This window comes from Sus scrofa, chromosome 2 (genome assembly GCF_000003025.6).
Source record: "Sus scrofa isolate TJ Tabasco breed Duroc chromosome 2, Sscrofa11.1, whole genome shotgun sequence".
Lineage (NCBI taxonomy): Eukaryota > Metazoa > Chordata > Mammalia > Artiodactyla > Suidae > Sus > Sus scrofa.
Genome location: NC_010444.4, coordinates 77,154,869 through 77,181,800, shown reverse-complemented (window position 1 = coordinate 77,181,800; position 26,932 = coordinate 77,154,869). Strand labels below are relative to the sequence as shown.

General features: G+C 60.7%; 1 protein-coding gene across 2 annotated transcripts; it reads left to right on the top strand.

The window, feature by feature from the left end:
* Window positions 1,865-16,614, top strand: EFNA2 (ephrin A2). Of its 2 annotated transcripts, none has more exons than XM_005661390.3 (4): window positions 1,865-2,213; window positions 12,084-12,397; window positions 14,544-14,609; window positions 15,178-16,614. In XM_005661390.3, exons 1-4 carry the CDS (start codon window positions 2,122-2,124, stop codon window positions 15,297-15,299), a joined length of 594 nt encoding a protein of 197 aa, XP_005661447.1. In that variant the 5' UTR covers window positions 1,865-2,121; the 3' UTR covers window positions 15,300-16,614. The 2 variants fall into 2 exon arrangements, with proteins under 2 accessions (XP_005661447.1, XP_020939913.1); XM_021084254.1 differs by lacking the exon at window positions 1,865-2,213 and adding an exon at window positions 2,570-2,902.

Below are 26,932 nucleotides of genomic sequence, written 5' to 3'. Positions count from 1 at the left end.
AATGGGTCAGAAGCCACTGGGTTCTGGGGTTAGTGGGTAGGGGGTGCTGGGTGGGGTCAGTGGACAATAGGCAGTGGGTGCTGGCCACAGGTTAGGGGCAGGTGTGGGCCTCACTTGGGCAGAGCTTCAAGGTCAAGAGTGCAGCCCATGGTGGACTGGGACAGACACCTATGAAAGATCCTGTCCTGGGTCTGCACCTGGTGCTGAGTCAACTCTGAGTGAACTCCGACCCTGACTGAACCTTGAACCTAAGACTGACCCTGTCCCCAAAGTAAGCCTGATCTCTGACCCTTGACTCCAGCGGAAGCTTACTCCAGGATGACCCCGATCTCAGCTGACCTCCTGTGGGCTGAGCTTGGAGGCTGCAACAGCCTCCAGCGCTGGGAGGGGACAGTGGCCCCCACTGGACAGGGGTCCTGGAGGGCAACTGGGCAGCTGTCCCTGCACCTCCACCCCCTCCTTGCCCGGGGCCAGGCCATGGAGCTGGCCAGCCCTCCCCTCCAGGGCCACTCCTGGGGGAGCGGCCAGCGGGCGCAGGGAGGTTGAATGGGGGACGTGCGCCTTTGTTCCTGTCCCTGCTCCGGCTCTGACCTTGAGAGAGAGACAAGAACAGAAGGAAAACGGAGCTTCTGCTCAAATCCGCTCGGCGGCAGCGGTGGTGGCGGCTCTCGCCTTGGTGGCCCCTGCATGCAAATGAGCCGAACCACCCCGGGCCTTTGCTGGGGCATCCCCCGCCCAGTGTGCCCTTCTGGCTCCCCCAGCTCTGCAGGCCCAAGCTCTGCTGGGTGTGACATGAGACCCCTGCCGGGCTCTGAGGTCCCACAGCGTGGGAGGGGGCAGAGAGAGCTTCCAAAAGGCCTCCTTTGCAGGCAGGAACACTGGGTTGGGCCAGGCCTGGCATCCTGAGCTCACAGCCCCTCTTTCTGGGCCCAGCCGCGAGCCTCCATTGCAGAGAGCTGGCCTCCCAGAGTGGCTGCCCCATCACTCCCCCGAGAGCCAGACTAGCCAGCCTGGGCCAAACCCGACCTGAGTTGCTGGGAGCCCCAGGCCCTCAGTCCAGCAGTGTCCAGAGAGTCTTTTTAAGGCCTTGCCACGTGACCCTGGACCAGTTCTGGTCCTCTCCTGGCCTCCTGGGGCTGCCCCGTCCACCACTTGGGGGGGTAGGCTCCCACCCTCCCTTGGGACTTCAGATCTGGCCTCCTATAGTCAGAGGACCAGCAAGACCTGGAAGCTGGAACACCCCAGACCGATGGGCTGAGTTCCCTGGATGGCAGAGGACAGAGAACCTGGAGGAGGGGTAGCTGAAGCACAAGGAGGACAGACCTGGAAGGAAGAGAATGGAAGGACTCCCAGGCAGGACTCAGACCAAGCAGAGGGCTCAGTGTGGGGAGGATGACGCTCAGAGCACATGCCCACAACATGTAGGAGGTGTGGGGCTGGGATGGGTCATCTGCTGCCCTGCCTCACTGAGGTGAAGCTTACTTTGCCAGTCTCTGGCCTCTCTAGGTTCCTTCGAGGAGTTTACATAATCCATCACCCAGAAACCTTCCAGCTCTTGGCTCTCAGACCCTGTGCCAGCCCTGAGAGTGTGAAACAAACCCAGAGAGGTAAAATCTGGCTGGGCGCCACTGGCGCTTTCCAGTCAGCACTTGGTGACAGTGTACCTCCACAAACTCAGAATCTGGTGAGGCAGACAATGGCATGAGTAAGGAGAAAAATAGGCCGGGCCCCCAGTTTTTGCACACAGCCAGCACCCACAGAAGTGCCAGTTCCCTGAACAGGTCATACACTCTGGCCCCTGCCTGGTGCCCTTCCTGTCCTCTGCCCCCTCAGACTCCCCATGCTCCTGACTGCTGTTGGCCTCGACCCCACTGTAGGCTGCTGGGAATATTGGGCACCCACTATTTGTCTGGCTCCCTTAGGGAGTGAGGTCAGGATTCCTGTTTCACTTCCTAGTTGAGGAAACAGAGACTCAGAGAGGAGAAGTGACTGCCCTGGGAGACAGCAGTGGCTGTTGGCTTTGGACTTAAGGTCAGCCCCACCACAAAACTCTTCCCCAGGCTGGGTGAAGTGTCACAGCATCCCCTCGGCCTGGTTTAGGATTTTGGGGTCTGGGTTTGAATGAAGGAGGTGAGACGGGGCGAGCCATCTTTGTGCCTTCTACTCCTTGCTTGGGGCCTGGCGTTGCAGACCACTTGGTGGCTTGAATGGAGGTGAGTGAGGGACTCCGACACCCTGGGCTAGGCCCGCGTGATGACGGGGGCGCGCCCCCGCAGAGTTGGTGGCTGGGGTTGGCCCCTGCGGAGGTGGGCAGGCCGCGGTGGGGTACTCATCCGGACCATTAGACTGGGGCGGGGGTGGAGGGGCGAGGGCGCGGTTGCGGCTGGAGCCCCCCGCCCAGCCCCCGTGTGTCCGGGGCACGGCAGGAGGGGGCGCCCGCGGCCCTCCCGGCGCTCGGGCGGGACAAAGGCCGGAGCCCCAGCCCCTCCCCGGCGGGTGCGGCGGCGACGGCCCGCGCTCTCAGAGTCCGCGCGGCCGGGCCGGCGCCCGGGGCGACCCCGGCGCCCCGCCTGCCGCCGCCTGACTTCTCGGCGCCCGAGGTCGCGCGCGCCCAGGCGGGGGCGGCTGGGGATCTCCAAGCGCCGGCGCGCCCTCCTCCCGCCCGCCCTGTGCCCGCCCGCTCGGCGGCGGCGGAGGAGGCGGAGACGGCCGGCAGGCGGCGGCCAGGGGAGCGCGGCGGCCGGACCGGGGCCATGGCGCCCGCGCAGCGCCCGCTGCTGCCACTGCTGCTGCTGCTGCTGCTGCTGCCGCTGCCGCCGCCGCCGCCCTTAGCGCGCGCGGAGGACGCCGCCCGCACCAACTCGGACCGCTACGCTGTCTACTGGAACCGCAGTAACCCCAGGTGAGCGTGGCTACGGGCGGGGACCGGGCGCTGGGAGACCCCGGGAGCTCCACCTCAGCCTGGTCTCCCGCCCTGGGCACGGAGCGTCCCTGCGCGCTGCCCGCGGAGTGGGGGCTCCCGCTTCCCACGGGATCCCCCGGGAGTTCTGGCCCCCGGAGTTTGGGGGACTCCTGCTCCGCGTGCATCTCCCCCCAGGGCGCCCCACCGCCTGCAGATTTGGGAGACTGGGCGCCCGGCGTGCCCCAGAGCGCCGCCAGTCCCGGAGTTTGGGGATCCTTGCTGGCACCCTCAGAAATCGTGCAGCCCTGACTTCCCTCGCCGGACTTGGGGGACCCCATCTTCGGGCCTCTCCAGGGACCTCGTCTGGCTTTCGAGTTGGTAGAGATGCCCGGGAATCTTGTGGCTGAGCTGCACCAGGCGGTGGGGACCGTGGCGGGGAGAGGGGTGGTCCATGGGCAGGTTTCCCCGGTGGGTCCCCAGTGAACTTGGGGAAGTTAGAATATCCCTCCCTGCAGACCAGCGTCCACATTCACTCCAGCGGTTACCTGGTCTCGGTTTTATAGGGACAGGCAGACCAAGGCACCCAGGGGCTGGGGTTTGGTCCTGGGAGTCCTGATCAAGTGGCACTCTTTCCTATCCTCCTGGCGTTGATGGGGAAACTGAGGCGCAGAGGGGCCAAGCAGCTGGCTCAAGGTCACCACGAGGGGAGCAGAGCTGGGGCAGGGACCCAGGTGGCCTTGTGCCCAGCCTGCCACGCCCGGCCGAGGTGCCGAGGTGCCGTGCCTGCCCGCAAACCTTCCCAGTGTCAGGCACTGAGTACGATTCAGGGGCGGGGGGCAGCAGGAGCCCCCCCTTAGTGGACCAAGAAAAGTTTGCTGGTGATTGCCCACATCCTGGACAGCAGAAGCCTCGGGCCATTCCGGGTCTGGAAGACTGGAGTGGGCAGTGGTCCCGTGGGAGATAGGGCTCTGGGGTCCTGCAGCTCCTGCTCAGACCTCGTCAGGGTCGCAGTCTTATCAAGGCCAGTGGGCTGCACGTGGGGGGCCGAGGCACCGGCCTCCCTGCTCTTGGACCCTCTGCTACTGGTCACTCTCTCCGTTTTCAAGCACCAGCTGAACCACTTTCCAGAGCTTGCCGTCCTCCGCCGTCCTCTCACTGTCCCCTGCCATCCTCGGTCCTCTGGTGGAAAGTTGCATAAAGGGCCATCTCTGAGGCAGGCTCTGGGACAAGGGCAGCCAGTTTCCCAGGTGGGGGCAAGGAGTGTCCCCAAACACCCCCTTCTGTTGCCTGGCTGAGGGGTTGGGCCTGGGGGCCGAGGGCAGAGACCCTGGTCGGCAGAGAGACAGTCGGGCCACCACGGAGCTGGTCCCCCACCCCGCCTGCCCCACTGGTCACATGTGGGTTTGATTAAGGCTCTTCCCTGCGGCCCAGCAGGGAGCCCAGCGGGCAGCGCTTCCCCGGCCCAAGTTTTTGGTTTCAGCTCCGGAATCTCTGTCCCGGCATGGCCTGTCCTTTGTTCTAGCAAACGCCAAACACGCGAGGAGCCTCGAAGGGGACGGAAGGGGGTCGCTGGGGCCGCCTGCTGCCCCACCTGCTACAGGCTACAGACAGGACCCCGGCCCGGGAAGGATGCCGCCCCCATGCCTGGCTCTGGCCGGCTGCTTGGCCGCCTCCTGTTGCTGACCTGACAGCCCAGCTCTGACCAGCTGCCTGAGGGGCTGGCCTTGCTTGTCCAGTGCAGACCCTGGTGATCAGGGCCCTCCTCCCTCCCCCTCCTCCCTTCTGGGGCATCCTGGGTGGGAGGTGTCCTCCATGGCTTCTTGTGATGGGGTCTGGGGCCCAGGGGAGCACCTGGCCCAAGAAGCCCGGTTGGGTCCAGAACTGGGGCTCCATTCATCGCTGAGGTTGTGGGGTTCTGCCAAAGGGGCCTTGGTGGCCTGGGGACCCCTCAGGAGGTTTGGTGTCCAGGGTTGTCTGGTGATGGTGTGTGCCAGGCACAGGAGGAGGGGTGGTGTCCGGCCTGGGTCCAAGGGCACCCAGTCCGGAGACAGCTGCAGGGGAGAAGGCAGTGTTGCCAGCAGGCCTGAAGTGCAAGGCAGTCCCACAGGCAGGGACGAGAGACAAGCCTGTTTGGGGAGAGACAAGGATAGGGTCAAAAAAGAGACTGGTGGCGGCGGCAGGCGGAGGAGCCGGGAAACGCAGGGACGGGCCATGCCTGAGAGGGGAGCACTCACAAAGGGTGCCGTGTGGAAGGGGCCAGAGCCATGCTGGGCAGCTCGGGCCGGGGCCAGCTGGGCAGCGGAGGAGCTGGAGGGACGTGTGTGCTCAGGTGGGAGACCCGCAGAAACAGGTGGCGCTGCGGTGAGGCTGGCCACCCTTGTCTGGCCAGGCCTGGTACCTGCACCGAGGAAATAAGTACGTGGCAGTGTTCCCCAAATTGCCACCTCCTGCTGTGCAGTGCATTTCCTGCACACGCGAGGCTGGTGGACCTTGCCAGGGAGCCCCGCATCCATCTCCGCCCCCACCGGCTGGCTGTCCAGCTGTGTGTCTGACCAGCCCCTGGTCTGGGCACTCCTGAGCTGGCTGCTGGGTGTCTCTGGGCCTGTCTGCAGCTGGTTGGACTGGGTGGGGGGTCCCAGTGGGGTCCCCACTGCCGACCGTGGGGTTGGGTGTGCTTCTGTGTATGTGGGGGGCACGGGACCACCTAGGAGTGTCATTGGGCTGCAGGATGGGTCTGCCTGTGTCACTGCGTGTAGCTGCGGGTTCTCCCCCATCACGTTCGGGGGTGTCCAGGGGCCCCAGGAGGTGCTTATCTGTGTGTGTGGTGCACACACATCACCCGTGTGCCTACGTGTGCATGGCAGCCCTGGCCCTAGGTGTTTGCATGCGTATCCGCATGATTGTGTCTGGAGCATATGCATGTGCAGGGTGCGTGCATGTTTGCAGGAGTGTGTCTGAGCATGGAAGGTACGCAGGGTTGGGGGTGCACAGTGTATCTGCCTCTCTGTACGTGGGGTGCATACATGTCTTCGGAGTGTCTGTGTGGAGCACACACATGCGTCTGCATGTGTGGCGGGCTCTGGCCACCCGGGGGCCTCCAGCAAGGGGCAGACAGCTCACACTGATGGGGCTACAGCTTGTCCTCCCTGCCCTCCCACTGCTCCTCCTCTGCCCTCTCCTAGAGCCCAGGTGGGTCCCTTCTGGGAGCACGCGTCCAGGTCCCATGGGCCCTGTGCTGCCTGTGGTGCAGAGGGGCCATCAAGGTCCAGGGCTGGCACCTCACAGGGTGCCCGCCTTCCCTAAGTCCCCCACCTGATTGGAGACCAGCAGCCCGGGTAGACCTGGTGGTGTGGACCTGGGTTGGGCTTCTTCCCAATGCAGCCTCTCCAGCTTTGACTGGCCACATTCCTGTCTCAGACAACCAGGTGGGAATGGCGACTGGGGCAGCATCTTCCCTGTGGTAGGGGTGTGGGTCTCTTCTGGTCCCTGCCGGCCTCGCCCAGGCCTCCGGGGAACCGGCTTTGAAGGGGGCGATGCCATGTTTTGGCGCATGAAGCTTCTTTGTTTTATTTGAAGGGGGCTCGTTTGCTTGGCTTGGGGGCTCAAAGAGGGAGGATTTGGGGGGCTGGGGGCTGGAGGGTGTGGTCTGGGGGGTGGGGACCCGGGAAACCTGGGTGTGCCCTGGGGCGGGCGGCTTGGTTACCAGAAGCCCCATCTTCTCCATGAAGTGGGGTGGTGAGTCATGCCACTCAGCAGATGGCAGCAGGGCCTGATGTGGACAGGCGAGGCACAGGCATGACCCCAGACGATCAGAGGCCCCAGACTGAGAGGGGAAACTGAGGCGGCTGGACCAGGTAGCGGGCAGCAGGCCTCCACGACCAGGCCCTCCATGTGCAGCAATAGCGAGTTCCTGCCCAACAGGGGTGGGCACCACAGTGCGGTGGGTGGGGTGGCAGTTCTGAGATGTCTCCACCTGCCTGGGCCTGGGCTCTGAACCTAGAGTCCACAGGCTCCCTGGGGTGGGATGGTCAGATGGGCCTGGGTCCCTCCCCATAGCTGACCACCCCGGGTGGCTCAGGTTGCAGACAAGGAAACTGAGAATGGGGGCAAGCTGATTTCTTTGGGGGATTTGGTACCAGCCTGCCTCGGAGCTGGACCGAAGCAGGGACTCCGACCTCTGGGTCCCCCAGCAGACGATCTCTCCGTGAGGTTCCCAGTCCCTTGAGGTCCTGAGTGGAGAGGGTGTGTCCTGAGGGCGCATGCATTCACCAGAGTCCCTGAGGCAGTGTTTTTGCAGGGCCAGTGATTTCCTTCCTTGGGCTTGTTCCGCAGCCTTGAGCCAGGCCCATACCTCAGCAGCTTCTTTCCTCTGTGACATCTCCCTCCCCTGCCTCTCCTCCTCAGGACCAGGACACAAGCCACCTGGCCCCACGGTGTTGCTTTGGGGCAATTCTCTCTTGGAGACAGGTCCGGGGGAGGGCTTGGAAGTCCCACACCGGCCAGCTGTACCAGGAAGAGGCACCGCTGAAAGCTTGGCACGTGCACAGAAGCCAGACTTCCAACTTAGAGGCCAGCCAGCCCTGGCCGGGGGCTCGACCCCTCTCTCGTCCTGCCTCCAGGCACAGGGACCTTGGCTTCAAGGGGCTCTTCTCACTGCACGGGCCTCGCCCATCCCAGCGCAGCCACACACACCCTAATCTGCCCACCCCGTGGGTCAGGCTTCCGTCAAGGATCCAGAGAGAGTGCCTCATCTACGGCCATGAGGAAGTCAGGTCCACTGGGGTGACCCCCTCCAAAAGGCAGACACGTCTGGCCGAGGAGTGGCAGGGACACGGAGCACATCGTGGGGGTAGAGGAAGGTGGGGTGACCAAGGCAGGCGCACCCTGTGGACTGTGCCCCAGGGCCTCTTCTGGCCGGAGTGGGGCCGACTCTGCAGCGCTTCCCCACCATTCTACCCACCCTGCCCTATTTTTTGCCCTCTTGCTTCAGCTCTGGGCCCCATGCCTCAGTTTACTCCTGCACCCACAAAGCCATAAGCATCCTTTCTCTCTCACCTGTCCCTCTACCCCCTTGGGGCCCTAATTTTCTGTGATATCCTGCCCAGCTTCTCCTCGCCCCACCCCCCCTGGCAGGAGGAAGGTGGCCAGGCCTCAGATGGAAGAAGTGTCTCCTTGGTCCCTGGAAAGGCCGGGGGAAGGCACGGAGGTCTCGGGGCCTCGCTGGGGGCGGCAGGGGAAGGTGGGTGGGCTCTGCCCATCTGGGCCTCGGGACCCTGCTGCTCACTTGGGCCGGCCTGGTGTGCTCTTTGCCGGGATCTTTGCTGGCATCCCTGAGCCCCTTCAGCAGGAGCTGTGATTGGGCTCAGACCAGGGAGACGAGAGGCAGAGACACAGGAGTAGGAGGGATACAGACTCCCTTGGGTGCTGGGTAGGGGCCCACGGCCGCACTGGTGCCTCAGTTTCCAGTCTGGGAGGGTGGCACGGTATGCCCACCTCCATTTTGGGTGAAATTCCTAATTAGTTGCTTTGCTATTAGCATTTAATGACTTGACAGTCACCCGATTGGAGCTAATTAGCTGCGGGCCTGGTGGTTGCCAGGGAGGGAGTGGGGGGGTAGGGGTGGCTCAGTGAGGGTCATTGGTTAGAAAGGGATGCCTACAGGTGTGGACACTGGTGGGTGTCTGGCAGGGTGAACGAATGGGGACAAAGGTGTGACTGGGAGGGAGGGGGAGGTCTGAAAGCCAGCGGGGGGCAGGGGGGGCGCTTATGTCTGGGAACCCATCCCAAGTCAGTCATTAACCCCTTAGTGAGAATTTCGATCTCTATCTGCCGCTCCCACAGAGCATTTGCATATCAGGCTTCAGCATTAATGGAGGAAATGAAAGCTTTGTCTTGCTCTCACCAGGCTGGGTTTGGGGTTGGGGCCCCCTCCCCAGCACCAGGCACCACCCTGAGCACCAACTTGGAACAGGGAATGCCAGCGCAGCAAGGCGTCACTATTTTAGATCTGGGAAGGGGAAAGAAAAAAATGGCCCACTTAGGCAGCCAGAGCTCAGGTGGGGTGGGGGCTTCTCCTGGGAGCTGCCTTCTTGGGGTCCCTGCTCCCCAACCTGGGGTCATTTTTCTGCTCCCCATGACTCTAGCACTTAAGAGACCTCGAGTCCTGGGCCTTTGTTCGATAAACAAACATATTGAATGCCTGGCCACAGGGGAAGGGGCAGAGAAAGAAGTGGAGCCCTATGATCCAGGGAAGGCAGACAGAAGACTGCATACCATGATGTCTGAACAAGATGAATTGGGAAAGTAGGGAAAGCATGCCAGGTCGAGGGAACAGTATATGCAAAGGCCCTGAGGTGGAGACAGGAACAGCCCAGAGGCTGGCATGGCTGGAAGAGGGTGAGCAGGGGAGACAGAGGGCGATGAAGTTGGGGTGGACCTGGGAGGACTGTGGATTTTGTTCTGAATGGTGGGGAGCCAGTGGAGGACTTTGAGCCCTTCATTCAGAAAAGTGAGCCTCAGGAGCTCCCTTGTGTGTCAGCGGGTTAAGGATCCAGCCCTGTCACTGCCATGGCTCTGGCTACAGCTGTGATAAGAGTTTGATCCCTGGCCCGAGAACTTCCGAATGCCACTAGTGCGGCAAAAAAAAAAAAAAAAAAGGAAAGAAAGAAAAAAGAAAAGTGAGCCCTGGATTTTGGGAGGCCAGAGCCTGGCTGCCCTGGTGGAGCCTGTGCGTCCAGCCTCTGAGCCATCAAAGCAGCTTCCGTCTCTGATGTTCTCCTGAAGGTGAGCTGGGGGGAGCCGATGGTGGCGTCACATGGGGAGGAAGGCCAGCAGGATGGGGGAAATGCAGGGGAGGGAAGGGAGACACCTTGGCCCACCTTCCGGAGTCCATTCCCTCCAGAAAGACCCTGCGTGGTCAAGTTCTCTTCCAGGCTGAGTACCATGCCAGGGACAAGAGGGGAAACAGAGGCCCAGAGGGGGGTGGGAGACCAGGATCCCCCACCGCCTGTGATTCCCTGTCACAGCCTCCCCTGCAGGGCCTGCCTGGGTGAGGGTGGTCCCCAGGAGGCTGCTGGGCCATGGCTGTCATCGATCAGCTGATCAATGGGGCTTTCAATGGGGCTGAGAAGGAGTGAAAATGACTTTTCAAAAAGCCTGGAGCAGATTCTGCATCGATCACACCCAAGGGCTGGAGGACGCCACTAGTCAATGAGACGCCTGTGTCCAGCCAGCCGTGGGACAGCCCGAGGGATGGGAAGGGTCCCAGCATCTATGCAGAACTTGTTGTGAACACGGCTGGAGTCCTCCCATCAGCCTCATAGACCGTCCCCACAGCAAGGAGTTGGAAACTGAGCTTTGAGAAGAGGGGCAGAAACCAGCTGGGCTCCTGTGACTGAACCAGATAGGGGGTTCCTCGGTCCCCCAACTCACCACCCTGCCAGACCCATTTATTCCACAGATGCCATCCCTCCTATGGGAGTGGGTGGGCTTCCTGTTCCTGGACCAACTCGGCAGGGTAGGGAAGGGGCTGGGGGTGAATCCATGCACCCGCCCCCCATCTTTGACCTTAAATTCTGTGAGCCTTGACCTCAGCCACAGTGACAGATGGGGAAACTGAGGCTCTGTGAGCAGGCTCCCTCCTGCCTCCTTCCAGCCTCTGGACTCCCAGGAGCCCTTGCCCTCGCCTGGTGCAGTCTCGGGGGCGGCAGGGAGCCAGCCAATGTCATCTGATAATCCAGCCCCTTCTTCCCCCCCCCCCCCCCCCGCCCCAGGTGCCGGCTGTGCCAATTAGCACGCCCAGCACGGGGGCCCTTCCTGCGGGCTGGGGCAGCTGGTAGGGGGGCACAGGGGTGGGGCGGGGTGGGGTGGGGCTGGGTCCTAGCAGCTGTGCTCGCCCTGCCACCAACCCTCCCTGGGCCTCAGTTTCCCTGCTGGTGCAGAGAAGGAGGAGGCCAGGACAGCCTCAGGGAGCCTGCCCCCCAACCCTCCACTGATTAGGCCTTTTATGTGCTAATAAGCCCCTCTTGGGAGGCGCGCTTGTCCCCCCTCGGTCCAGGCCGCGTTTACATGACAGGGGCCCAGGGGGACCACGTCCAGGAGATCTAAGGGCTCCTGGCGCTGTAGCCCGAGGCAGTGATGGAAGGGGAGCTGCCGGTCCCTCCCTCAGCTGACCTCCATCCTTGCCAGATGAGGCTGGGTCGGGGCGCGGCTTGGGAGGGGGAGGGCGGCGAGAGAAAGGGACACGGGCTACGTGAACGTCTGGGGAGACCTCTGGGGTGAAGGCCTGGGGCAGGGCTGTCAGGTGGAGGTATCAGGGGTGGGGAAGCTGGTGGGGTGACCAGGAGATTGCAGGGTAACTGCCGGATTTTGGAGGCTCTGGAGGGAGGACTCAGGTCAGAATATCACAGAGACGGGAAGGGATAGGACTGGGGAGGAAGAGGGACCCAGGGCACCCCTGAGTTGTCCTGAGCATCCTTCCTTCCAAGCCCGGTCCCCTCCAGGGAAGCTGAGGCAAGGGGAGCTGCAGAGCTTGCCTCCAGAGAGGCCCAGAATACCTGGCTTGTGTCCCACGCTTCCCGTGTTGGCAGCGAATCTTCAGAAGGAAAGCTGAGGAGGCTGCCCTTGGGGATAGCAGGGCCGGCTGCCTGGAGGAGGGGGCACAGACGTCAACCTGTAATATTGTTGGAGAGGGCTTCCTGGTGGGGGGAACATCTTGTGCCAGGCCTTTTGCGGCTGAGGGGCCCAGATGTCGGTTCTGCAGGGGGTGGGGGACCTAGGAGGCCTCCCAGTCACAAGGCACCTGCTCCCATCCTTGTGGTTACCCAGAATGCCCGGTGGCAGCCCCTCCTCCCCAGCACCCACCTCACTGTGGGCTCAGGGCTCTGGGCAAGCCCCAATCTCAAGGCAGCTGCTGTGGCCTTGATGGGTAGGGTTGTGCCAGGCAGGGGACCGCACCAGCGGCTGCCTAGCCCCGCCCCCTTCTCCCATCTCCGACCTTCCCTTTTTTCCCTACCCTGACCCATCTCCACCGCCCTCCTGCTTCCTGTCCCCTCCTGAGTCCCCCGCTCCCCGCGCTAAACCTCACGTGTTTACTCCCCTTCCCCCCTGAACTGATTCCCACGCCCTATGCTGCGCCCTGCCCCCCCCCCCCCCCCGCGCTGACCGCTGACCCCGCCCCCAGGTTCCATGCGGGCTCGGCGGACGACGGCGGCGGCTACACGGTGGAGGTGAGCATCAACGACTACCTGGACATCTACTGCCCGCACTACGGGGCGCCGCTGCCGCCGGCCGAGCGCATGGAGCACTATGTGCTGTACATGGTCAACGGCGAGGGCCACGCCTCCTGCGACCACCGGCAGCGCGGCTTCAAGCGCTGGGAGTGCAACCGGCCCGCGGCGCCCGGGGGACCGCTCAAGTTCTCCGAGAAGTTCCAGCTCTTCACTCCCTTCTCGCTGGGCTTCGAGTTCCGCCCGGGCCACGAGTACTACTATATCTGTGAGTGGGGGCGGGGCAGGGGCTCCTCCCGCGCTGGCTCCGTCTCCCAGGCCGGCTCGCCCGCCCGGTGGTCCCGCCAGCCTCCCAGTAGACCCGCCTGTGACCTCGGCCTCTGGGGTGGGGGAGCCAATGGCCCGACGGTCAACCTGTCCCCCCTCACCCCCCCGCGACACTGAGACCAGAGGTGCCCACTCCTCATTTCCCTGAGGCCTGTGGACTCTGGGGAGGGAGTGGGTGAGGGCGGACCAACCCTTGCCCTGGCACTGGGTCTCCCTGGACACACGGCCTCTCCCACTGGCCAGACCTTCCATTGCCCACTAGCCCAGCCCCAGATTCCGCAGGGAGTGTGAAGGCTTTTTGAGGTCAGTTGGTGGCAGCCTTGGGACGCTGGGTGTACATGCTGCTGGGGGCCTGGGGGCCGGTATGCTGCCCCTGCCTCAGCTGGGCATCAGAGGCTCCCAAGGACCCCTTCTGCCACCGCATCAAGTGCCAAGGGTAAGGTCTGGGGAGACAGCAGCATTGGGCCTGGGGTTTGAGTTCCCACTCAGCTGGGGCCTTGGCAGCCAGTAGTCTCTGAGAACCTGAGCCAGGAATATGGGGGTCCCAGCATTACCCTTGCTGAGATGGGGGTATTGGAGAGCCCGCCTTGGCATCAGATTCATGTCTCCCCTGGGGGGACACTGAGACACCCATGGATTGTGGGGACACATCTCTCAGTGTCCTGGTGAGCAGGTGGGGGGTGGGGGTCCGCCCCCAGGGCTTCGGGAGGGGCCTGGCGCCTCACCACCCCAGCTCCTGCTGAGTCAAATTAAACTCTACAAGGCTCCATTTTCTCCTTTCTCTGCTCTATTTGGATTTTTTCCTTTTAATTCAGGGAAGAAGGGAGTGGGGGAGGGGAAGAAGGTGTTTAAATTAAGTCCCCGTAATATAAGAAAAATTACATTTTTCTTTCCAAGACGGGAGTTTTATAAAGATAATTATTGTAATTATTCGTCCTATCTCTGTGACGAATGTTATTTTTATTACGTGCTTTTTATCTTCATCTCCCAGCACAAGGGGCTACTGGGGGCCGGCAGAGGTGACGGCCACAGAGAGGACAGGCCGAGAGCACAGGCGGGAACAGGCCCAGCTGCATCTGTGTGGATGCCCACGTCCGTTCATAAGTTCAAACCTACCGCCTGTGGGGGCTCTGGCTTCCCTCCTGGTCTCTGTCCTGTTCCCTGAGCCCTCCCTCCTGCCTCATCCCTGATGCTCTGGTACTTCCCCACCCCCTCAGGATGCTTGCCAAGTGGGCCAAGGAGCAGGGAGCCCTGTGGTGGAATTTTAGGTGCGAGGACTCAACATGCTTCAGCCTCTACGTGATCCTGGGCAGTGTGGGTGAGGCAGGAACCCTATGTGGTTCCCAGGGGTAGTTGGACTCCCATTAGCAGGTGAAAATAATCATTCCTGGAGTTCCCGTCATGGCTGTGATTAACGAATCCGACTAGGAACCATGAGGTTGCAGGTTCGATCCCCGGCCTTGCTAAGGATCCGGCGTTGCTGTGAGCTGTGGTGTAGGTCCCAGACGCAGCTCAGATCTTGCGTGGCTGTGGCTGTGGCGTAGGCTGGCGGCTACAGCTCCCATTTGACCCCTAGCCTCGGTACCTCCACAAGGGCCCCAAGAAATGGCAAAAAAACAAAAAAAAAAAAACAAAAAAAAAGGAAAAAGAAAGAAAATAATCATTCCCAAAGCACCTACTGGGGGTCAGATGTGGCCCAGATAGAGGGTGACTTGCCAACAGGCACCCTGAGAGCAGGGATTTGCTCCTGAGAGTCAGTCATTTGGTTACACTGGTGTTTTGCTGATTGAAAACAAACCTGTTTTTATTCGTCACCTTTGAACCTTGCCTGTGCTGCCCTGGGGTGAGATGGAGCTAGATGTAGATTACCCCCCATCCCATCTCTGTGGTTAGGATTCAGCAAAGGGAGGGGTGAGAGAAGTGTGCAAGAGGACCTCTTGGAAATAATGGGCTTTGTGTCTGGGGCTTTGATGTATGGTTAGGAGTTTTACAGGCAGCTTCTCTCAAATGGGATCAGGGTTGGGTCACAGACATGGGGAAGGGGTATACAGTCTCTGCCCCACTAATCCCCAACCCCTCTCTTCCAGCTGCTACACCACCCAATGCCGTGGACCGGCCTTGCCTGCGGCTGAAGGTTTATGTGCGGCCGACTAGTAAGTGCTGGGGAGGTCATGTAGGGTCCAGGCCCTCTCCCCTTGTGTCCTTAACTCACAGAACCCATTCAGTGGTCTGCAGAGTCAGGAGGTGGTCACAGCCTAGCCAGGGGAGTCAACTTCAGCAGTGGTTGGGACTGGCCCCACCAGAGCCTCTGTTTTCGCCTTTGCAAATGGGAACATTTTAGACCTTCAGGAATGAAGGTTGAAGTCCATGGCTGGGCTTCACTGAGGCGGAAGCCCCCTGAGAGGGAGCATCAGGGAAATTCTCTGAGATGGACCAAAGGCCTGTATTCTGAGCACTTGAAACAGCAGCACTTAGAGAGAGGAGGGGCCTCCCGCAGCCTCGCCACTTCAGCTGGCACCAGGAAAACATTTGTTAGGCACCTACTGTTTGCCATGCTCTGTGTTGGAGGCACAGCCCCAACCAAAGTGGACAGAAATCTCTGTGCCCCTGAAGTTGAGATGTTGAACAGTGTCAGGCGTGATGAGCTCTAGGAAGTGTCTGGAAGCGGGGTGGGGAGTGAGGGAGCCGGCCACTGACCATCCTGTCTCTGTATCCCCCCAGACGAGACCCTGTATGAGGCCCCGGAGCCCATCTTCACCAGCAATAACTCGTGCAGTGGCCTGGGCAGCTGCCAGCTCTTCCTCAGCACTGTCCCCGTGCTGTGGACCCTCCTGGGCTCTTAGTCTCTGACTGCGGGATGCCGGCCCCGCCTGGATGGCCCGCCTCCGAGACCAAATAGAGATGCCACTTCTCCCACGACTGGTGCTGCTCCACTGGGCAGGGGGCCGTCCACCTGCCCCAGGGCTGGCCGGGGGCTGGGGTCGGCCAAGGCACTCCCCGCCCCCCGCTGTGCCCGAGGGGCCGGGTGTCCCCAACACCTGGCCAAGCTGTCTTGTCTGGAGACCCTGGAGAACCCGGGAACCTCTTGGTGATGTTGGGGTTTTGTTTTTTAGTTCCTTTTTTAGTGTATTTTTCATGGTTGGATCAGAAAGACTTGAGTTTTTAATTTAATTTATTCCTTGCTGTCTGTCGCCCGTGACTTTGGGAAAGAAACAGAATGGATGGGGCAGGGGTTCCTGCCCCCTGGGGGAGGAAGTCAGGGGAAACCCTGGTCTGGTCACTCTGTTTGTTGGGTCCTGGCTGGAGGCCGTGGTGGAGTGGGCCCCCTGGGCCCGGGACAGGCTGGCCTGAGGCAGAAGGGGCAGGTGAGGATTCTGGTCCAGGGTCCTCAGACCCCTGTCCCACTAGCTGGACCCTCCTCCCTCCTGACTGTCTACCAGAGCTGAAACCCCAAGGTTTCACCAGAGGCCACCGTGAAGCCTCGCCCCCTCCGAATCATAGCATCCCAGCGTCTTAGAGACAGCCTCCGCCATCCGTCCCCCTAGCCTCGCACAATCGCCCCCCGAGGCCGAGAAGACGTTACATTTCTGTAAATAGAGCCAGCAAGTATATACTGTGATTTATTTTTACTGTATTCCTGAGGATGGACTGGAATGTTTCTTTTTCTCTCACCCCTTCATGGGGGGGAGGGGGTCTTTTATTTTGGCGGGGGGGGTGGGGTGGGGTAGACTTTTTAGAGTAGAAGCCGCACTTCGCAATAAGCTCCTTTGTCTGTCAGCCCCTCTCCCCCCCTACTCTATGACGAACGATGTTTGTTTGTAATAAAAAGGAAGACAAGACAAAACAAAACGGGGGGGAACATCACCACCAAAAAAAAGAGACCCCTCCCCAAGACACTTTAATGAAGTGAACAGCGCATTTATACAGATTTCATATTTCTACCCGCCTTTCCTGATCTGTGTTTTATATATATTATATATAAATATATATGGTGCGCGGCCGCAGGGAGCCGGCTCAGGCACGCCGGTGGGGGGCTTTTGTAGGGTCGTGGGCGGGCAGCGTTGCCACGCCTGGAGCTGGCGACGGGGCCTCCCCCCTCCGTCACAATCAACTTTGGATTCTGTATTTTTTTATAATAAAATGAGTGTAAACATCAGGGCTGTGTGTCTATGTTTGGGGCCATTGGTCCTAGTAGGAGGGACTCTGAGCTCAACTGGGAGTCGGGTCTGGGATCTGCTGGAGAAGGGGTGTCTTTAAGGAATATCTGGAGACCCCAGGGCCGATGGTGAGTCTTCAGTTCTATCCGTTGTCTAGAGGCCTGGCCCTGGAACGAGCATTTTATGGGGTGCTATTCTCATCTTCGTCACCCCTGGGTGATGGGAACAAGGCCCTCTTCCCCAGGGGGGCAGCTGGGAGGATGGAGGGTTGGCTTTGAGCACACAGCAGGGGTTTATTAAGTGTCCGCCACTGGATGCACTTGAGCAGGTAGGAATCCCTGGACTCCAGAGCCAGTCGAGGCCTCCTGGACCCTCACCCGTGCTTGGAGCCTGTCCTCAGATTCTGCAGCGAGTCCCTTAGGATCCAACCGAGTTCTGGACCATCTTCAGAGTTCCTTGGTGGCCCAGCAGGTAATGGATCTGGCATTGTCACCGCTGTGGCTCAGGTCACCCTGGCCTGCCTGGGGACTATCTCATGCTGCAGACACAGCCGAAAAATAAAAATAAAAAAATAAATTCTGGGCCATCTTGGTCACCAAGCTTTGCCACAGCATGACTCAGTTTCCCCAACTCCTCAGGCCAGGGTGGGGGTCTGTCATCTCTAATCCCCTCCTGGCTTTACAAAAAGCCTGTGTCTGAGGGTTCTAGGGGAGGGGCCTTCACCCCAGCCACTCAAGTGGCACAGAGAGGCTGAGAGAGCCTGGGGGCTATGCAGCAGGGCAAGGGGCTGGGGCCTCAGGGCTGCTCCTCGCCTTGTGCCACCCGCCGGGACTGCAGTGTCTTGGGCACAATTAGCCAAGAGGGAAGGCTCTCGGCTAATTAATTCAGCCGTGCTAGGTCCCGAGACAGGGGCTGCCTCTTAATGAGGCCAGTGAGCAGCACAAAGACCCCTGTGTGAGCCCTGCCTGCCCTGCCCAGCCGCGGCGGCAGGACAGAGCAGTGCCTTCTGAGCACCGTGGAGGGACAGCCGGGGATCCCGGACAACACAGAGGGGACCCCAAGGCTCAGAGAGGGAGGAGGCCCCCTGAGTCCACCCTCCTTGAGATCCCTCGCCCAAATACTCCATCTCAGCCACGCCGTAGGGACCGAGGGAACTAGGGGGAGAGGATTAAATGCAGGGATTGGAGGCAGAATCTTAGCAGCTAACTCTGATTTTGTTATTTAAAAAAAAAATGGTAGAGATATCATTCACATTCTGCACAATCCATCCATTTAAAGTACAGTTCCACAAATTATACATTCATGCAACCACCACCCTACCACTAACCAATTCCAGAACGTTCTCATCCCCCCCTCCCCCCACCCCCCGCAAAGAAGCCTCGGCCCCATGAGCAGTCATGCCTATTCCCTCCCCCAGCCCCTGACAACCAGGAACCCGTCCTCTATGTCTGTGGATGTGCCTGTTCTGGATGTTTCCCATCCATGGAATCCCACACTGTGTGTCCTTCTGTGTCTGCTTCTTTCACTGAGCATTATAGTCTCAGGGTCCATTCATGTGGTAGCAAGTGTTGCTGCTTCTCTCCTCTTCGGGGCTGCATAATATTTCAGTCTGCGGATGGGTGGCATTTTGTTTGTCCATTAACTAGTTTATGGACATTTAGGTTGTTTCATTTTAGCTATTATGAGCATTTTATTACTATTACTGTTATTGTTTGCTTTTATTTTTAAGGACTGCACCTGCATCATATGGAAGTTCCCAGGCTGGGAGTCATATTGGAGTTGCAGCTGCCGGCCTATACCACAGGCAGAGCAATGCAGGATCTGAGCCACATCTGTGACCTATACCATAGCTCCCGGCAATGCTGGATCCTTAACCCACTGAGCAGGGCCAGGGATTGAACCCACCTCCTCATGGATACTAGTCGGGTTCATAACCACTGAGCCACGACGGGAACTCCCTATTACTATTATAATTTTAAACTTGATCATAGTTGATTTACAGTGTGTCAGTTTCACGTGTACAGCGAAGTGATTCAGTTCTACCTGTACACACATCCATTCTTTTTCAGATTTTTTTCCCATATAAGTTATTACCAATTATTGAGGGGAATTTATTATTTTTGAGACAAAGTTGTCACACAAAAGGAGACCTTGGATGGTTAAGTACAAAAATAGCTCTGTTCCCACCTCGGGGCCTTTGCATGCACATGCTGCTACCTGGTGTGCCCTTTCTGCAGACCGCTGCCTGGCTCTCCCTCAGCCTCTTCAGGTGGGTCACTGTCCTTTCTCCACCTCCCTGGCCAAATGACCCTCACTTTACGCCTCCTGCTATCCCATCTCTGACTCTTTACTCATCCATCTTTCCCATGGACTGGGAGTCCCCAGTGGGCAGGGAGCTGGCCTACAGTCAAAAGTCTCCCCTCAGACTTGTCACCTCCCATACTCCCTTACATGTCTGTGGAGGGACTGCATGGCCACACCCACCAGTAATGACAGATGAATTGCATTTGGAGCCTGGGTTTCTCAGGAACTACCTTGTCCATCGCTGGCCACTCCTCACTGTGCTGAGTGGCCACTCATTCCTGAGGCTGCACCTTGCGCAGCAGGGTGTCCCCAGGGCAGCTATTGGTATGCGGCTGCCGTATGAACCTGAGCCTCCTGAGGGAAGTGATTTCACTCCTGAGCCGGTTACTGCTGCCCCAGTGCCCCGGCGTGGGCAGGGGGTCGGAGAGGTGAGGAGGGGGGAGTCTCGAGGTCCCTCCCACGTCCTGATGATTGCTCTCCAGTGGAGCCGGCACCCCTCAGGTTCGTGGCCAACTTGGTTTTGGGGAGGGGTCAATATACCCACGGTCACATGAGGGCACCCTGCAGCCCCTGCCCTGTGTCCTGGGGACCCCATCTAGTCTATGGCTCTGAGAAGCCCTGCTGCTCACCCTTGGTCCCTGCACGCCCCCACCCCCACCCCCATGGCTGTGACAAAGGGGCTCATACCTGCCTCTGAACTGATGGCGACTGCCCTGGCTTTCAGGGGTCCGAGCAATTCCCTTGACCATAGCCGCAGTGCTCAAGGCCACAGTCTTAGGGCCTCTGGGGCTCATGTCCTGTTCAGAACCCCCACTTGCTCCTCCCTCCTAACACCTGCTCCCTCTGAGACCTCCCACCTCACCCCACCCCTTGTGTTTCCTGTGCTCATGTCAGCGCCCCCAGGCAGCATTTAGCGAGTACCTTCTGTGTTCAGTCAATACTGTGGCCTTGGGATGAGGACTGTGGGGCCTGCCCCTGTATCCTCCAGGGCCCCATAGTTGAGGAGCTTATGAGTCACGAGAGGAGGCTAGGGTACTGGGGACACTGGTCCAGGTTGCAGGTGGCCAGGCAGCCACTGATCGACAAATAAAAAGTGAGTTCACAGCCTGGGAGCCCCTGAGGAGCCATAAATCACTGAGAGATGACACACAAGCCGGAAATTAAGTGGCTGCAGTCGGGCTGGTGGGGCTGAGAGGGCCAGGGGAGGGACCAGGAGCCCCTCTCACCCTCAGTTTCCCCTCGGGAGCTGCTGGCCACATAATGGTACAGGTGATGGTCATTAGGCCTGGGGCTGGGTGTGGACCAGGGAGAAGGAGAGACCACAAACACCGGGCGGGCATGGGGCAGATGTCAGGACGGAGTCAGACTGATGGGCAAGTCTCTGCCCCATCTTTCTGGAGGCTGCGAGGGAGGGAGGGCAAGGGGACCCACAGGAGGCTTCAGGGCAGGACTGGTGGCTGGGGAGGAGTGGACTCTGGGTGGAGGCCTGCGGAGCTGAGGACCCTGGCTTCCCCCCAGGGAGGCGTCCAGGAGGCCCCTGATTCTTCTGTGCTTCCTCTGCACTGTCTCCTGATGGAGCAGAAACCCCACCCATCCAGCCTTTCCATGCTATGGAATCACTTATGGGCGCCAGGAACTAGGGCTGCCCGCTCCGTGGTCAAAGCAGGGATGTGTGTTGTGGGGGGGAGACCCCTCCATCCGAGGCAGAGAGAGAGAGATACTCTCCCAGGGGGTGGTCCACCGCACAGCCCCTGACCCGCCCCATTGATCCGGAAATGGAGGCTGAGGCCCAGAGGCGATCGATGGGCCCTAATGGACAAGGCAGTCCCTGGGGAAGGGGGGCACTGAGGGGTGGAGGAGACCCCCTCCCTCGTGCAGGTGGAGAAACTGAGGCCTCACCAGGCCTCGAAGGTCCATGAGGTGAATCTGGGCTGAGCCCCAGGCCTCCATGGAGTCAGGGGTTGGACCTGGGCTGGGCCTTGGGCAGCCAGGGATAGAAGAGACCTGGGTCCCCCCCCAACAGCAGGAAGGGGTGGGGGCCTGGGTGGAGGGCCCCCCCTTTCACTCCTGTCCTCCAGGAAACAGGTTCTCCCACCAGGATGTGAGGCCTCGCTCCCTGGGCCAGGGTTCCACTCCCTGGGCCAGGACCCCACAGTGCAGCCCCCTGGGGGTGGGAAAATCCTCCAGGATCCCACCTGCTCCCCTTTGCTCCTGCCCCCAAAGGAGCGGGGAGGGCGGAGAGGCAGAGAGAAGTAAGGAGTTATTGTCTGTGGCCTCCAGGAGCCCCCACCCACCCACCCACCGAGCCTCTCTCCCTCCCTCAAGGCTTCCATGATTTGTCTGCAGGATCCACGGACCCTTCCCGGGCGTCCCTGTTGAAGAGAAGGAAACGGAGGCAGGTGTCAGGCGCGGTGTCCCAGCCCCGACGGTGGCCTGGGGGAGGAAGAAGAGGCGAGAGGGGGTGGTCGGCCCGGGAGCCTCGGGCGGGGGCGGGCTGAAGAGCCAGCCGCTAACCGCACGTGACGTTTGCGCCTCTAAGTGCTTAAAAGCCTCCTGTGGCCGCCGCTGGGACCGGCGGAAGGCGGGGGAAGGCCGGCGGGGGAAGGCCTGCGGAGGCCGAGGCTGAGGGAGCCCCCACCCGAGAAGGCCTTGGCCCTGAGCTAGGTGGCGCATCTGGGGAGCGTGGTGGCCCCCACCTCACTCCGCGGAACCTGAGGTCCCAGATCCGCGCCGCTTCCCCTGCCGGGCACCCCATCACTCCTCTGAAGCCCCGCCCACCGGGCCCACCGCCCGGCTCCCTCCCTTGCACCCCAGAGCACCTTGGCCTAGGTAGGGTTCCCCCCACCCCCCACCCCCCGCCCCGGGCTCCGCGCTCTGGGCCTCAGTTTCCCCATTTGCAAAGAGGGGGTGTGAGCTCCAGTCTCTGGGGGTTGGGGGTCAGGTCCAGTTTAACAGCTTTGGCTAGGCCGCCTCCTTCCCCCAGACTCAGTTTCCCCAACATTGTAATGTGCAGCAGGATCCAGGGCCCCACCTCCACTCAGTCTCTCTCCACTGGGACCCCCACTCCCGAAGGGGGAGGTGTTTTCCTTTCTGGGCCTCAGTTTACCCCTATTGGAGCAGAAGAGATCCAGCTGAGATCCATTTTACAGGTGAGAAGCTAAGCCTAGAGGAGAGGTTGGACCCAGGGGTCAGGCCAGAGCTGCCCCATTGCCTTGGGGCGGATAGGGAGGGAGGCAGCCTGACCACCGGGACTCCAGCTCCAGCAGCCAGGCTGGTGGCACAGGCCAGCCAGGACTCTTTATTCTGGGCAGGGCCACAGGAGTGGGTTGGCACCTTGGCTGGCCGGTCCTTGCAAGGTCTCCTTAAAGGGCAAAGATTAGAGCCTGCTATTACCCTCCTGTGGGGGGCACCTTGAAAGGGCCCTCCCTCTGGGGACCCGCTCAGCAATGCCCGCCCCTGGCTGGGGACAGTTTACGGCCCCCTCCATGCTTGCCTCTCTGCCCCCTGCCTGGTGTGCCAGAGTTATGGTTTGCAATATTGTGCTCCCCTCTGGGCCGGAGTGTTAATGAAGCAGCCCTGCCCTGTCCCTGCACACGAGGGGGCCTTTATTAACATCATTCATCATGCCCAGCCCAGGCTGCCATCCTAGATGCCCTGTGGCCAGGAAGGGAAACTGAGGCACATAGAGGTTAGTTGCTGTCCTGGCTGAGGGCACAGCTGTAGGAATCTGACAGACCCAGGTTCCAGCATAACCTCTGCCACCCCTCACGGAGGAGTCACCACTGTTCTCAGAGCCTCAGTTTGCTCATCTGGGAAATGGACTTATGGTATGTACCCACGATGAGGGCTCAGCCAGGGAGTTCCTAATGACCTGAATGGTGGGACCCATAAGGGCAGGACCTTTGGTCCCTACCCCCACAGCCCCAGCCTCTGTCACAACATCAGTCACCCTCATCAAATGTTTGTTGAATGACTTAATGAGGGTGTTTTGCGCCTGGACTCCAAATCAAGTGCTCTTGTTCACCAGCAGGCCAAGGCTGGAGGCACTGGCCTCCTTCTCCAGTGTTCATTCCTCCGGGAAGGCCCTGGGTGTGGAGAGGTGGTGGGGAACAGCCTCTCTCAGATGAGGGGGGCAGCGGGGGCACTGCAGGAGTCAGCCGTGCTGGCTGGCAGATCTTTAAATTAAAATACATATATACACCAGATAAATAACCCGGATCACATCCTGGTGACAGGCGGAATTAAGTCGCCCGGCTGGGGACCTGGCAGCAATGGCTGAGGGTTGGGAGTGGGGATGTGTCACTAGCTCTTGCCCCTGAGTGTCCCCTATTCTACTGGTGAACATTTCTGCACCCCTGGAGCTCCCAGGGACGGGGATTGGAGGGGAAGAGTCAGGGGATCTTAGGGGGTCAGGGAGTGAGATCTGGGTCCGAGACCTGAAATCTGAGCCCCAGGGTGGGTGCCTAGTCCAGGTCCAGGTGTGATTGACACCAACTCCTCGGTTGGGCGCCCTGGTGAATCAGGCAGGAGCCATCACACTGGGGAGACCCCACCCCAGGCCGTGGTAGCGCTGGGTGCAGGGCTGGGACAGAAAAGGTTTGAATCCTGGCTCGGCCCCCAAGGGCAGGAGCTGCAGCAGAACTTCCTCGTGAAGTCCTGTGCTCTTATCCCCACCCTTGTCAAGTTAGAGCCAGGGGGACCCTATGTGAGCACACAGGGAGGCCCCCAGGGGGCCCACAGAGCTGTGGGGTGCTCCCTGTCCTCATCCCTCTGCCTGAGTTCTGCTCAGAGGGGCAGTAAGGAGAGGGGGGAAGGGAGTTTTCAATTAAGGAGCAGCTAATCACCCAGCAAGGGCCGTTCTGGGGCCCAGTAAATCTATTATGAAAAGCCTCTAAATGTATGTAAAACCGGCCTCCGACAATCCCAGGATTAGGCCGCTGGGAGGGGAAACCGAGGCTCAGGCTGGCTGGTGGATTAGCAGAGCGAAGCCTCCGGAGGGCTGGGGGGAGCAGTCCCCAGGGGACGGGCGGAGGGAACAAGATCTTCTGCAGGAGAGGGCACCCATTCCCAGCGAGGGAAACTGAGGCCCAGACAGGCCCGAACACAGAGTGAAAGGAGCCCTCCCAGGGCACCCCCCCCTCAAGTGGACCCATCCTAAGCACGGGCCACCGCTCTCTGTCGCTCCTGCGCATTCCCACCGAGGGGAGGCAGCCTCCACGGATCTCAAACAGAGGGGACAAGTGTACGAGGGACAAGGTCTTTGCCCTGGTCAGAGCACCCAGGACCCTCAGTGGAGGAGCAGGATCCCAGGGTCATGACCAGGGTGCCTGGAACCAAGGCCTTTTTAAGCAGCTCCTATTCCTTTGTAGTTTCGGAATGTCTTTATTGAGCACCTACTGTTTGCCAAGCCTAGTGCTGAGGCCAAAGGGTAACCAAGAAGGAGGGAGCACGGGCCCGGGCCTGGGGTTTGGTGGGAGATAAAATGCCACCTGCGTGAGCAGTTCCAGTTCCCAGGAGAAGGAGAGGAGTCAGTGGGGAGGGCACTCCAGGTGAAGGGAGTAAAGGCTGGAGCCCAGGAGGCCCACGGCCGTGGTGGGAGGAGGCTCTTGGCGTTTTAGCACTGGGGGCCCCAGTCTTCCTCCCAGCATCATTGTGGAGCATTGACTCCCAAGGGGGACCACCCTCTGAGGTCAGTTTCCCCAGCTTGGCCCCGACACTCCCGCAGACCCCACTGGACCCTCACAGTCTAGAGTCTGCTAAGCGTCCTGCCACTGGGCCTTTGGTCCAGCTCTTCTTCCTCCCAGGACCCGTCCCCTCTGGCAGAAACCCTTCCAGGACCCACGTAGGAAGGAGGAGGCATGACCTGCAGAGCCAGTACCCAAGCCAGAGAGACCGAAGCACATGGCAGACAGCCGTTTCTACCCGGTCTTCCCCGGGCCCCTGGCCTGGCTCCCATCCAGCCACCTGCGTGTCCCTGCCGCACAGGTGCTGGGGAATGAACAGGAGGCGAGTGATTCCCATGACTCAGCTGGACCATGGTGGCCCCCCAATTCCTCCAGCTCACAGGTGAGGCTGCGCGGTCGGCCGGGGTAGGGAAGGCCTGGTGGGGCCGGCCTTGGGTCTGGGGCCTTTGTGGGCTGCTGGGTCTTGCTGTGTGATATGAGAGGTTGCGAGTGCCTCCCTGTGACTTGGTTTCCCCCTGTCGTCATCAGCGACGGCTTGATGCTGTTCCCAGCCCTGGGGGGGGCGTGTTGGGGGGCTCCAGGCGCCCCCCCACTGGTCTGGCCGTCAGTCAGGCCCGCGGGGTCCCTTCAAGTCGTCACGGCCCAGCAGCGGTCGCGGGAGGGATTATTCTGGCCTGTCCAGGATGGACTCAAGTGGAACCGACGCTGACGAGCGGAACGCGCCCCCGCGGGCCCGGCCTGCCCGCCTTTGTCCGCTGCCAGCCACCCCCCCCCCCCCCCCCCCGTCACGGACGCCGCCTCCATCGCGCAGCCCCCATTCCCGCGCTCAGCCGTGGCCACTGCTGGTGGAGCCAGCACCAAACACGACGGGACCCTCAGCAGAGCGGCTTCCCGGCCCAGCAGCTTGGCTGAGTCCCTCCCACAGCCTCAGTTTCCCCATCTGCAGCATGGGCGTAGCCGCCGCAGCTGCCTGTTGTTGGAGGATTGAGGGGGACTGTGTGGGCAGAGGTGGCTGGGGTGGGGGCAGACACCCTCCCTGAGCTGCCGCAGTTTTCCCAGGGGTGTTGGGCCTAGCCCTCCACCCGGTCCCTCCACTGAGCCTTTGTCCAGGAAATTCGAGGTGGCAGGGAGAACGGATCTGCTAGCAGCCTGAAAGGAGCCGAGGCAAATTCTGTTGACCCCTAACCCCAGCCCCCTAATCCCAGGGTTGAGGCCCTCACTGGGAGGGGCCCTGAGAAATGGGCCGGGGTGTGACCCCCGCCCCAGTCGCCAAGGGGGGCTTCCGGGTCAGGGTCACAGGGGCTGCAGGGAACACGGCTGCCCCATTGGCCACGTGTCCGGTCACCACCCCGCGGAGGTCTGCAGGAGAAACTGAGGGCAGGCAGAGCCCTTGGAAGTCCCCAGGCCCTGACACCTCTAGGCTGGTGACCGGAGGTCAGCAGCTGCTTTCTCTGAGCCTGAAAATGGAAAGTTCATGGGAAGTCTGGCTGGTCTTGGAAGGCCGCCCACAGTCTCACTGGATGTTTGGCTCCTCACTGTCTCTGCCTCAGTGCACCCTCTGGGGTAGGGGATGACTAGGGAGGTACATGGCCCAGTGTCCCTCTGGGAAGATCCCAGGAGACCCTCACCTGGAGTGTGGGCAGGGGCTTTCTGACCTGCCCGCCTTCCCCTGCTCTAGACTCCTCCATAGCTCCCACTGTCTTCAAGACAGTTTTTCCCACCTGGATGGACAAGAGCCACGGAAATAGTGGCAAAAGCTTCCTCTCTGGGCCTCCCCCAATGATCAAGGGTGATATTAACAAGGGCTGGTGCAAGGATAAAATAAGGAACCACATTACTTGGGCTGAGTCCATGGCTAGGCACACAGCAGGCACTGTACAGATGCCACCTAGGATGGTGCTTGACTCGCTCTGGTCCTGACCTTGGGCCACCGTGCAGGAGAGTTTCACCTCTTTCCACTTCTGCTGACCTGGCAGGGCTGGCTAAGGAGAAACTAAGACAATTAATAACCAGATGCTTGTTAAATGCTTGAGGAAGAAAGGGGTGAAGGAATGAAGAGAGGGAGGTGTCTGTTTCTGGCAGCTGCAGCGACTTAGCCTCCCAGCTCCTTGGAGGCTGCCGCTAGGAGCCTTCGCTGAAGATTAAACGATTCTCCATTGCTGGCTGGGATGCGTTCGCACGCTCGGGCGCCCCTGTGCTCCCCAGCGGCCGCGTGTCTGTTCCACCCTGCCGAGCTGTTCCCCACGATCAATTTCAATTTGGCCTGGTCTCTGCCTCTGCAGCCTGACCCTCCTCAGGGGCTGGGGTTGGGGAGGGGGAGGTGGTGGTGGC